This window comes from Colias philodice, chromosome 24, assembly GCF_061535455.1.
Source record: "Colias philodice isolate Cphi_HAF_F1 chromosome 24, ilColPhil1 Martin Lab GWU primary, whole genome shotgun sequence".
In the NCBI taxonomy this organism is placed as follows: Eukaryota; Metazoa; Arthropoda; class Insecta; order Lepidoptera; family Pieridae; genus Colias; species Colias philodice.
In genome coordinates, this window is record NC_143109.1 from 1,925,950 (window position 1) to 1,938,899 (window position 12,950).

Consider the following 12,950-nt stretch of genomic DNA (forward strand, 5'->3'; position numbering starts at 1 on the left):
ATTACAATAAGGGATTGTAATACTGTATCTAGTAGAGTAAATAAAGAGAAAAATAGAGTTATTTTTTTACGAGGGGATTAAAAAGTCAAAACTGATTCATGAATGAGGAAACACCTGTACCAACACTTATACGTGGATGCAGTTATTTCACCAACATGGATTATTTGTGGGTAATTTACAATTCATTATCTGCTAATCCCTAGCCAAGTGACTAATCCAGAAACATAAAATATGTAAATTATTACTAGATTTTACTACGAACGTGTGGTATTTGATTACCTACAACTAGGTACTACTATTAACCTTTCTAATCATTAATCAACATAGGTGTTTATGAAATGAAGCGCTTATCATGTTATTATTGCAATTACGTATTATAAACGTGAAAGTTTATTAGGATGGATGGAGGTATGAAGGTTTGTTCCTCTTACATGGGAAAACCATTGAGCGGATTTTGAAAATTCTTTTGATTGTATGGAGAATTTTTTCTCTTATAGAGTCAGTAGTTTTTATGTACTTGACGTTGACCATAAATATACAATTAGTGTAACAGAAAAAAGTAATCCTTTTCGTTTTTAGTTTTCTTAATTTTTTTTAAATACTAGTCTTCAAAAGATGCAGTACTAACACCATCTAGCGGAAATTCGCAGAAACTCTTGATCATAAACAGCGCCATCTATTATCGTGACACGATTGCATCTGAACTTATACTCCAACCGTCTGAAAAGATCCACATAAACGCCTGAAACGATATTCAGAGATATTTATGCTCAGCAACATGAACTTGGTAGTCCGAAAATAGTTCAGTTTGACATATGAACGGTCGCAACATGTAGTTTTTTATTTTTCATGGCTTTCTTTCGCGAATTATCGCTATAAAACTCTTTTTACGTGTTACTATAGATGAAATTCAATATGGATTCAGGGTAAATATGAGGTTTTGAGCTTGCACGACCGTTATGTCTAACTTTTGAGCCCGTACTGTTTTGTTTTGACATTCATAACCTGTATGCGTTTGGTGTTTTGTTGCTAATACGATGAAAGTTATGACAATAAAACATGTTTAAATATTATATGTATCTGCCAATTTGTTAAATGACCACTGGAAATATGAATTAAAGATTGCTTATAAAATAAATAAATCTTATTATTATAAAAGAACAAAACGCTATATACAAAGTTTGTAGAAATTATATTTAGACTCAAAAATAACAAAGAGGAATAAATAGCAAAGTTAGACAAAATAGCGGTAGATGCGTAATTCCGAAAATAAATTTATCTTATTAAATTCGAGCGGATATTATACAAAACTCGACACGTAATATAATGAAGCTAATGAAAATAAAAAGAGTGTAGTAACAAGTGTATTTATGATATCTGAATCGCTGCCATGATAATACTTCGAATGAAAGTGCCATTAATTTTTTTGGATGACGTAAAAGCCTTTCCAGACAGATAAGAATTCTTTTAGCATGATTATTCACTATTTGCTGATATAAATCATGAATTATGTGGAACAAAGAACGTAGTATTTTTATTTGGTGATTTAAACAATGGGACAATTTGTTAAATAATGAATTACAGGCATATAAAGTTTGCTTTTAATTTTGTTACCGTCAATTTATACAGCTGTTTCACACATGTTTGAAAGCTCTAAAGGCAGCTGTAGGTTAAGCTTTGATTTCATGAATGTAAGGGTAATCAATCGAGAGATCGCTCTTAAAAATAAAGATTGTTTTATAACTACTTATAATTATTATGTCTACCAAAAAATATTTAAAGATATGAAATCGTACGTATGTGACAGTTTTATGGGTCTTAGTGGTTTTTTGATTGTTCAATAGAATAAGATCGGTATTAGAATTAAAAGACTATGAAAAGACACCTAATTTCTTTTAAATTATTTCAGAGGAAGCGGAAAGAGACTGGGCGATTCCAGCGACCCCTGTTGGTACATCGACTCGGCCTACGCTTCGTCGTTAAAAGTTTCTCTACGACTACCTACAAGACAGTTTTTAGAAGGTAAGTTCGTCTACTTATTAATTAAAATGACAACGTTCTTAAACTAATACCTATTATATTCAATATATTTGATATAGGAATAAATAACAGCGGTATCAATTAAATATTTTCAGAGCTATATCAGCCACGGTTTCAACAGAGTGATCTTAAAAGATTCGTTATGGGTATGTTTGTATAATGAACCCATGATCAAAGGAATGCTTTGATAAAACCCTGTTGTTGATCCTTGTGGTTAACCGTTTAATTCGTGTTGAATATCATGTAATTGCATTTCCTTTATATGTTTTATTATTATGCATTATTAATTTAATATTTCACGCATGATCCCCCTGTGAAGTTATTTTTATAATCAGCGCCATCTATGAATAGTTTGAAGAATCACTATTATGCACAACATGGCATTAAGTGTTTTGTGATTGACAACATAGATGGCGTGGAATACGTTTCATAGCTTATGAAAAATGAAAGCTTCCTCATACGATTTTTTGTTAGATTTTCATATCATCTCTTGTTTTATTGTAGCTTTTTCGGATGTTTTTTTATGTCATAATCGGCAAAGACGATCGAGGGTCGCCTGCAGATAGTAAACTCTACTACCGTCCATCAATAATAAATAATAATTCATATTCGTAAAAGGTGAATAATTATAATAGGGTTAATTTAGTTTTAGTACTTATTTGTTTTATATTTTGAACTATTTTGGATCCGTATATTGACTATATATAACTACTCTTGCTCTACCTACATAGGTATTTCATCATAAAATTTTTATACTTCATAAATTATATTGAACAATTAGGTATCCTTGAACAAAATGAATTACCCTATAAATATAATTTGAAATTAAACCAATTTAAAAACTTATATTTTGACGCTCAATAATATAAAGTGTATTTTTAGCGAGCTGACGTCATCATCTAAATGTTTTATGAGGACAGGTGTAGGAATTTTGTTATTTATAAATGTCATAATATTCCTATTTTATTTTATTTTCTTGGTATTATAAATGGTTAATATTTGAACTGATGCAAGGATTAAGTTCAAGGCAGCGATTTCATTTTATATATATATATATTTTTTTATAACATTAGATGCTGTTTTTAGTGGAAAAGTACATGAATATTATTGGATCTTCAAACTTTGTTATAGTTATACTAGTTAAAGTTTTATTACTGGGATTTGTAACAGGCAAATAAAACAAAATGTAGATAATAATATTAATAGGAGATTCCTCTAGCCTGGTAACAGAACATAAAATATAAACTACAATGAAGATAATCATTACCTACTTCACACACCTTATGAATATATAAAAATAAAAAAAATAAAATAAAATTATATTTATTTGTCAAAAGAAGGTTATTAAAGTATATACAGATTATGACAGCGGACCCCGCACTAGGCACAGCCTGTCTCGCGGGGTCATAAAACGATTTGGTATACAATAAAAATGGATGTTCATATAGGGTCCAACACGTCCAACATATTATTTTTATTTGAATATACCTATAAATACTACAATTCTTTTTCTGTTGATGATACCCAAATGATACCACATGATACCTACCTAGTCGAAAAACAAATTAAAACAACAACATAACAACTTGTCAGTTGTCACATATTTGTTATTTGCATGACGTTTTGACAAACAGCTGGTGCATATTCAGATCAAATGCACCTACTCTCATTCGTTTAGAATTACTAAATACCTAGGACATTTAGAATATAAATGTAGATTTTAGTTTCCGGTAGGAAAAGAGGTGGCAACAGCAGACTTTAGGATGAATGACCGATGAATTACGATGACATATTTGGGCAGAATTTGTGCTTTTCGTCTCTTTAATTTTCCGTTTATTTTATAAAATATTATTTATTATACTTCTGGCTCAGAAATTGAAATTCCAGAAACCGTGATTCTTGATAATATTAAACTTTTAAAATAAATATCTGTCGAATACATTCCTATTTCATACTAACAGATTCTTTTCATCCACCCGAAGGTACAGGCTGAAGTTAGCAACATAAAATTTAAAATATCAATTTCAACCTTGTCAAATATAAAACAATATAGCAGTTAGCAACGATTGAACTTATATATTATAACACACGTTATAATAATATCGTTTTAATATAAAAGTAACACATGTCCGCGATTCATCCACATCCACAATTAGCAATGAATAAAAAAATGTGATAGGAGCATTCAAATAAAATTCTTAACATAATGTATTTTATTTAGAGAGGGTTGAGCTGAGCATGTATAATGTAAAATAATGTTTAGTGTTGTGTGGGCGACGTTATATTCCTATACGTGAGTCACGGGTCGTTTGCAATAAATATATATTTGTTGATGGATCTTTGGGTGGTATTTATCAAATGACTTTTATAAACTACTAGCTTACCCGCGGCTTCGCCCGCTCTGTCTAAAACCTAATAAATTATAAACTAAAACATCACTCTATTTATAAAACCTCTTAATGAAACCGTATCAAAATCCGTTGCTTAATTTTAAAGATTTAAGCATAATAGGGACAGAGAAAGCGACTTTGTTATATACTATTTATTGATTCAAAACACATTACGATACTTTTTCTTTATTGACTTTGTCGTGACCACATCGATCCGTAGCACAAATCAACAATTATATTATTTAAAAACAAAACAGATTACACTGTGAATTAACCTATATTTAGTAGTTAAGGTTTATCGGTAGAAAGGCTTATGACAAACTTAGCTGACCGTGAAAAATCGATCTTTGAAACGGATGTGAAAAGCATCCGCCCTATGATCCCATCATAGGAGGACATTGATATTTATATTCTGGTTACGTTTGAAATGGGTTTATTACTTTTTAATAATAGATCAAGGTTATCAAGGGCTCGTGTATAAACACAAATTAATGTTTTCGTTATCTATATCACATAGGCGTAATAGTACATAATATTTTTACACGATGGTGTATCAAGGACCAAATGAAAAACATTATGTAGGTACCTATATTCTTATTTCTTTATTTATATTTAGAACTAACTTATGTGACTTATTTTAATAAAGTCGTCATAAACTATTAGGAAACAGCATAAGCTACTAATAGCAGTCCATTAATTTTATGCAAAGGAAAAAGGCTGCAGTGTCTGAAAAAGGCTCAAATGGTCATAAGTATATTTCAAACCGCAAGGTGATTAGAGTGTGCTGGCCGAACAACATTTGCCGTGCAGTGTGCTAGGAAATACATACAACTTTTAAAAGAATAACATACCTTTGAAAACCAAATATATTACGCCTACGACCTTACCTACGACCAATCATCCAGCCGCAATTTAAATTTTACGCGCCATCAACGTGGCACCTGTCAAACGCCTCATAACCAGTAAAAAGTCGATTTTCCGTTTTTATTGCTTCAATAAATTCTCATTGAAGCATATTGTACAAGGTCAAGTACCCCATTTCAGCAGATCGTTGTATTTATATGAAATACAGAGAAAATAGCATGGAAGTAAGTAATTTACGAGTGTAAAGGTTTGAAGGTTTGGGTGTCATCCAGGAATAGTTTAGCACGTTTTAATAGATTATTATGTTAGTTTTAATGAAGATGTATTAATTTCTGTCATTTTATAGAATATGTTTTGTAACGTTATAAATATGAATTTAGCGCAGATTGTGTTCAGGTTTTGCTAAATATTAAAATAGAAGAAGGATATCAAAGAATATTATTTTATTGTATCTGTAGCACAGATGCAAAATAGCATGTGTGTGGAACCTATGTTATGGTTTTAAAGTATTCAAGATTCTGAAATTGTACATAGAAATGGGTAAACACATAAAAATAATGGAAGGATTCTTGAGAGTGATCCATTAACGTTAAAGAAGTAGAATTTAATAGTTTAATGACATCTCAATAAAAATATATTTAGATTCACGAATTTTTTAAAGTTTTTCTTTTTATTTGAAACTGAAAGTTTAAGGATGGGGAAATTGCCGTTTGGAAAATTTCATATTGAGTTGAAATAACTTATGCTTTACCTATTTACTTAAATTTCCTATGGTTTTCCTTTTTATTCAAGATCCTACACACTACAGGCTTCGTAACATAGGCATATAGGGTAATGTCGTAGCTATCATTTCGAATCACACGAAAAATTTATTTTTCTTGTAATAACGATCTAGTTAACATACCCACAAGATACCCAACAGCTGTTCATAGCGCCATGTCACTTGGCATCGCTTCAATATGAAAAAATATTAAAAATTGGTCAAGTACGAGTCGGACTCGACACTAAGGGTTCCGTACTGCGTACACATAAGCTAAAGAGCAGCTGCAAAAAATGGTCACTCATCCAATTTATGACAGCGCGAACCATTACTCTATCTCGAGTTTTTATTATATAAATACATTATATCTGAAAAATTTAACCGTCTATCAAGCACGCTTCATGAAATATAGCCTGTTGACTGACGGACAGACAAGAAGACAGAGAGCGTATTCTGTGTTATTTATAGGGTCCAGTTTATACCCTTTCGATACTGAACTCTAAAAATTACGTCGCAAGTGACTCACAGGCGCCATTTCTATCAATTTCCCCGATCCAAATTGCAAATTGCATATGCAAATAGAATCTTGTATTGCGTCACATTTTATAAAGATTGTTTTAAATAAAATGTAGAAAGTTAAATGTGTGCGATATATTTAAATTTATATTTATGATTTAAGGACATAGTTTATCATGCCTCCACTTCAAGTAAAGTTGATTGCACGAATAAAGAAGTGAAATTGTGTAGGTATTTCAAATTAATTGGATATATTTTACAATAGAGCGTGATATTTTGCAGTACCTACTTTTACGTTTCTTCTCAGATAAATTAAAATTAAATTTTCAATAGTTGTTTTCATCGACTTCAAGAAATGTTGTGGTTAAGATTTTATATTCGGCTACATATGTTTTTTCTCTAAAGAAAATGGAAACTCTAAACTATAATTTTCACATGCTAATATACCTAGAACAAAAAAAACATTCTTTTAGAACCACATGGATATCCACATTTTTACAGGAAAGCGAAATGAAGTAGGATAATGGCCACGTTTTGTATGGTTCAAAAGAGATTTTTATATGCATGAAAATATGCTCTTAAATATGTTCCATTTGAAGCTCGGTAAAATGCCTATATTAAAAAAAAAATCTTGATACTATTAACATTATTTAATAATGTACAGTATAGGTACGTAATTAGCTAATTTACTTTATTAAATCGCGTTTTCGCTACACGTAGAACTGAGAGGTTCTAGGTTCGATTCCCATAATGATTATTTGTGTGAAAAATAGTAAGTATTTCTTCTAAAATACAACAAGATAGTCTTTTAAGTTCACATCCTGGGTTCATTCCTATGTAAGGAAAACCTAAAGGAACGAACCTATACTAGTGGTCCGCCCCAGCTTCGCCCGTGGTACATATTTCGCATTAAAAGGTAGCCTATGTCCTTTCTCGGGTATCAAAATATCTCCATACCAAATTTCATGCCAATTGGTTCAGTAGTTTAGGCGTGATTGAGTAACAGACAGACAGACAGAGTTACTTTCGCATTTATAATATTAGTATGGATTACCCAATTATTCAATTAACACAGTATCCAACATCTCATTTAGAATGTCACTTCTATTATTATAACACAAAATATGCTACATCTAATGAAATACGTTAATTTAATGATAAAACATCAGGAAACACTGACCACTAACTATTTATACAAAAACCTTAAGAAAGGGCAAGCGCGACATAATTCAACGAGCAACACACTTGTCGAAATCCGGAAAATATATTATGGGTATATAATTATAATAAAATATATAAATAAATACTAAGGTGCATGTTACTACGCAGGACGGATTCAACCGTCTAGTTGGTTTTCGCGCGTACCGGAGAGCGGTCCTCTGGAATTCGAATTTTAAAAAAAGAAGAAAAAAAATTGTTTGTGGCCAGTGTAGTGCTAGTGCTCGGTAATTAAATTTGGTGTTTGAAATTCAAAATGGCGGGAGTACGACATTCCATATTCTATCCATAGATAACACTATACATGTAGATAATTAATTGTCATTATATTGCTATTGTATTGGTGAGTAAAACGATGCTACGAAGTGCTACGCGTTAGCTACGGATCGTTCGATATTGGAGCGCTACAGACAATGCCATTGTTTCGTAGGCGAACTTATTTAGCTGTCTAAACTTTTATAACTTGTATGAGAATAAACTTTTAAATACTTAAATGATATTTAAAATGAAAGTGAAGAATAAAACTATTAATTTATTTGAAGAAATAAAACTCACAAGGTTTTAAACTTGGAAAGCGGATGTGTTATAAAACCTTCATGGTTATGAAAGCTTCTATGATTTATGACACCGTTCGCAAATAATATTTTTTTCTAGAATATTCGCGTTCAAAATTTAAATTCAACCTTAAACACAATTAATTAGGAGAGTTTGTTTCCAATACACCAACTTTTTTATAGATTGTATATGCGCAATTGTGCAAATTAATTGCGCGTGAAGAGAAAAATATAAACTAATAAAATCCTTGGTTAATTTTCTTTCATATTTAAGCAAACGTCTGCAGTTTCTTTTGCTTTATATAGTCAGAAATCACCGTAAAATACACATTATTTGCTATAGTTAGAGCAATTATCACGCTAGTCTAACACGGTTTCAATTACATAACGTGTCACGACAACTCCGTCGTGTCGTGTCGTCCCGTTCGACAGTGGACACAGCTAAGCCAGCTCTATTTATTACGGCACCGCATAAGTAGCAAGCAGTTGTGATCATTATGAAATTTATTGATGTTTTTCATTTTAGATGTCCGAGCCAAATTTCTGTGAATATATTTAATATTATGAACACTTCATGAGTTTGTTCGCACGTATTCTGGATATTTGGCTTCTATTACAGATATTCATGTTACATAGAATATGCAGTTTTTATGCAGTGTCTATTACGTATGTAAATGTGCTAAAATTTAAATCGTCGTTTTTAAACATGTACTAAAAATTGCAAATTTGAAGTCCTTGCAGATTTTATACAATGTATGTACATTTTATAATTTAGGTGATCGAATCGTAAGGATTTGCATAGATACTCGACAAAATAGTTTCTTTATCTTGAGTAAAATGACTACAAAAATACATAAAATACGATTTATGAACAAAATGAACATTACATAGAATATAAGTAGTTAAAAACGTAATATTTTCAATAAATTATATTGTATCTATTTTATATTCAAGGACAATATTCGTACATACAAGTAAATCATGTTAAAAGCCACGTGGCATGATATCAAATGCGTATTTAATATTCAGCGCCTAGACCTAAAATTAGACCTAATACACAGAGATATTGGTCTTTTCAATAACTTTTACTTGAAAGTACTGATTTCAAGGCTAATAATTATATAGATGTAACGCTTATGTTGATGGAACTATTAATTTCAATAAGAAGTCATTGAAATTTCAACCAAATGCCATGAATTTTAGAAGAATGTGATACAAAAGAGAGAAACTGAAAAACTTTAAATACGGATTGATAAGACGTACTTGACTTGACAAATGATTCACTAAAGATTTCTACATAATATACCGAAGGTTTATTCAATACTACATGCGATTAATGCAAAATTAAATACAGAATCCCTAAAATCTATATTCTCTCTAGTTAAAAATATCCCCTTAACACGCAACAAATAGTCAAGTCTAGACAATTTCACAATTTCTTTACTTTCAAACAATTTAATATCGTATTAATCAAATATAAACTTCTGTATATCAGTCAGTCCCACGGCAGCTGTAGAACGGATGTATAATTTTGATGTGACATTCTTGGCCGCTTTACTATGACATGTCCCAGATTATTTCTGCGCCTCCATATTTTGGAACTGGAGTGAAATATACTATATATCTGACTTAGACGCAAGCTTACGTTTCTTATGAAGGTCTATTGTATCAACTATGTGTTTTACAATTAGCTGCTCGTCGCGGTTCCACTTTGGAAAAACAATAAAATATAGCATACCTGCTAGGTTTCCGCCCGCGGCTTCACCCGCGCAGTCAAAGAAAAACCCGCGTAGTTCCCGTTCCCGTGGGTCATTTCGGGTAAATCCGGGATTGCGTCATTTTCCCGGGATAAAAAGTAGCCTATGTCCTTTCTCGGGTATCAAAATATATCCATACCAAATTTCATGAAAATTGGTTCAGTAGTTTAGGCGTGATTGAGTAATAGACAGACAGACAGAGTTACTTTCGCATTTATAATATTAGTATGGATTATATTCGAAGCTGAAAATAAGGACAGAACAATATTTCATTTCTAGATAAAATTATTTGATGCTAAATCGTTATATATACAGGGTGTAATCGTTAAGTGTGCACAAGCGATTATTCCGTAACTATTGCAGATATCAAAAAACTTTAAACTGATATCGAAAGTACTTAACCTAATGAGTAAAATGGCCATAATAAATTTTTAAAAATAAAACGAGAAATAACCAAAAATGTTACATTAAACGCTCCCATACAATTTATTTCCCATACATTTTGTATTCATAGTAGATTTTCGAAGTGACGTCCTTATTGTGCAATACAATGAGGAGGTCTATTTACAGTTTCTAAATGAACTTCCCTACAAATTTGCGAAGTAATTAAAGCAGAAAACCAAAAAAACAAAAAAAAAGCTAAAATCTTTCATATTAAATGTATAGGTTGATCCAAAAGTAATGATAATTGGGTATTTCCTGTGCACATAAAAATATAAAATAAATGTTTTATGCTTGCTCATGTAATCACTAAGTTATCACAAAAAAATTATATCTACAGGCCACGTTTCCAAGTATTAACATTAATTTTAATGTGAACAGTGCGAGCCAGAATGTTTCCCGACAAAAGAAGAAACAACGATTCGACATTTAGAGGGTGAATTTCTAAATTTTTAATGAGATCAGGATAATTTTTTGTCACGATTTGTGACCATGGGCGTTACCTGGGTTCACCATGTTTATGCTGAAACCAAGAAACAATCAATGGCCTGGATGCGAGCTTCCAAAGTGACGGTGAAGATTTTCAAAGTGAAAATTAGTGGGATAGATTAAAGCCGTAGTTTTTTGGGACGCTGAAGAAATGTGGAATATTTTAAGAAGGTAGCCACTACTACACAGGGCTCTTACTACACAGACCAAATTAAAAGATTGCGGGTAGGTTAGTAAGAAAAAGAGACATGGCAAACTTCGGTCTTGAATGTTGGTTCACCAAGACAACGCACCAGATCACAAAGCGTCAGTTGCGATGGCTGCCAATCAAAAATCGGCATTGAAAATGCTTGAACACCCACCCTGTTTGTAAGATCTAGCTCCTAGTTAATTATATCTCTTACCTCGGCACAAGAAACACCGTCGATACAAGAAATTTTAAGACGACAGCGAAGTGATGGCCGATTTTGAGGGGTTTTTGTAGATGAAGTCAAAGTTTTTTTTTTCTAAGTTAAGGAAAAAAAATATCGAAGTATATTATCTAGTTAGAAGACTATCTAGAGAAATACATAATTATTTTAACTGTAATGACCTTGTTTAATATTGATTATCATTACTTTTGGATCAACCCATGTACATGGGATATTCATATCTCATACTAAATGTATGGGAGGGTTTAAAGTTAATTTTTTAGATATTTCTCGTATTATTTTTAAAAATTTATTATGGCCATTTTACTCATTAGGTTAAGTACTTTCGATATCAGTTTAAAGTTTTTTGATATCTGTAATAGTTACGGAATAATCGCCTGTGCACACTTAACGATTACACCCTGTATAATCGTTATATTATAAACGATAAATTAGATAGGTACTCGTTGTCATACCTAACAGGAGTTGTTTGTATCTGTTTAGCAATCACACCGAACATTAAAAAGTACTTAGAATGAAATTATGGAATTTTTTTACAATCATAAAGGATGTACTCAATGAACATTTTTATCCTAAGATCTTGGAAACTAAATGACAGCTTTGAAAGTCGTATGCCAAGTGGGTCGGGTAAGGAATGCGAATTTTCAGTTTATCTCTATGAAAATTATTTTAACTTGTGAATTTACTATGGTTATGAGGACATGACGATTGTAGGGTTCTGTATATGATATTTCACGAAGAAATTTATCTGGCTTCATTGTCTGTATAGGGTTTTTATATAAAACTGTTGATTTCCCAGTCAAAAAAGCCTTCTGAATAAATTATCTTGGGTCTAGCTTGAAACTTTTCATAAAGTAGATATGTGTTAACGAACTGTTATACCATTAATTAATTAATAATTACCTATATAGAAAGCAGGATACTACGGAAAAGTGAATCCTGAAAAATATATCGAATAACATTATTATTTCCTCAAATTTAATTCAATGAAAAAACAAAATAATTCACTTAAAGATCTCAATACATACCTATATATCTACGGCCTACGAGACAGTAGTTGAACTTGTTAGTCTGTTATATATTTTATCCAGTACTCCAATATCTATTAAATCTAACAGCCAATAATGTAAACCAAAATACAAATAATAAAAAGCATCAATAATTTAAATAGAGACGTTAATGTGACTATTTAATGGTGGTACTTAAACGCATCTCCATCACCTTGTCACGTACAATTTGGCTCCAGATGTTGCTGGAATCATATTGTTGGCTGCCATGAAGGTTAGAGTACCTTGGTTAATTAGTTTGACGTTTCAATACCTGTGAAATGATTAATTTAATGTCTGTAATATGTAAGTATATCTGTGGTACCTATAACATTTGTTGCGAAGAAGCGAGGAATTCAAAAAGAATTGGATGGTTAGAATCATTCCAATTCAAATTATATTTATTTTCAAGAATATACCAAATTTAAGTGATATCATAAATAT

At 31.3% G+C, this 12,950-nt stretch overlaps 1 protein-coding gene across 5 annotated transcripts in view; it reads left to right on the forward strand.

Moving 5' to 3' along the window:
• Positions 1-12,950, forward strand: part of cher (filamin A protein cher) — a 69,277-nt gene that overhangs the window by 18,717 nt on the left and 37,610 nt on the right. Inside the window, exons 1-2 of one of the 5 annotated variants that reach the window (XM_089710093.1) lie at positions 845-926; positions 1,910-2,022. In XM_089710093.1, the coding sequence (XP_089566219.1) occupies positions 904-926; positions 1,910-2,022 (136 nt within the window). In that variant the 5' untranslated portion in view covers positions 845-903. Of the gene's footprint in view, positions 1-844; positions 927-1,909; positions 2,023-7,926; positions 8,132-12,950 lie in introns of those variants that run through there. The other 4 variants (XM_089710094.1, XM_089710092.1, XM_089710090.1 and 1 more) reach the window with 4 other exon arrangements.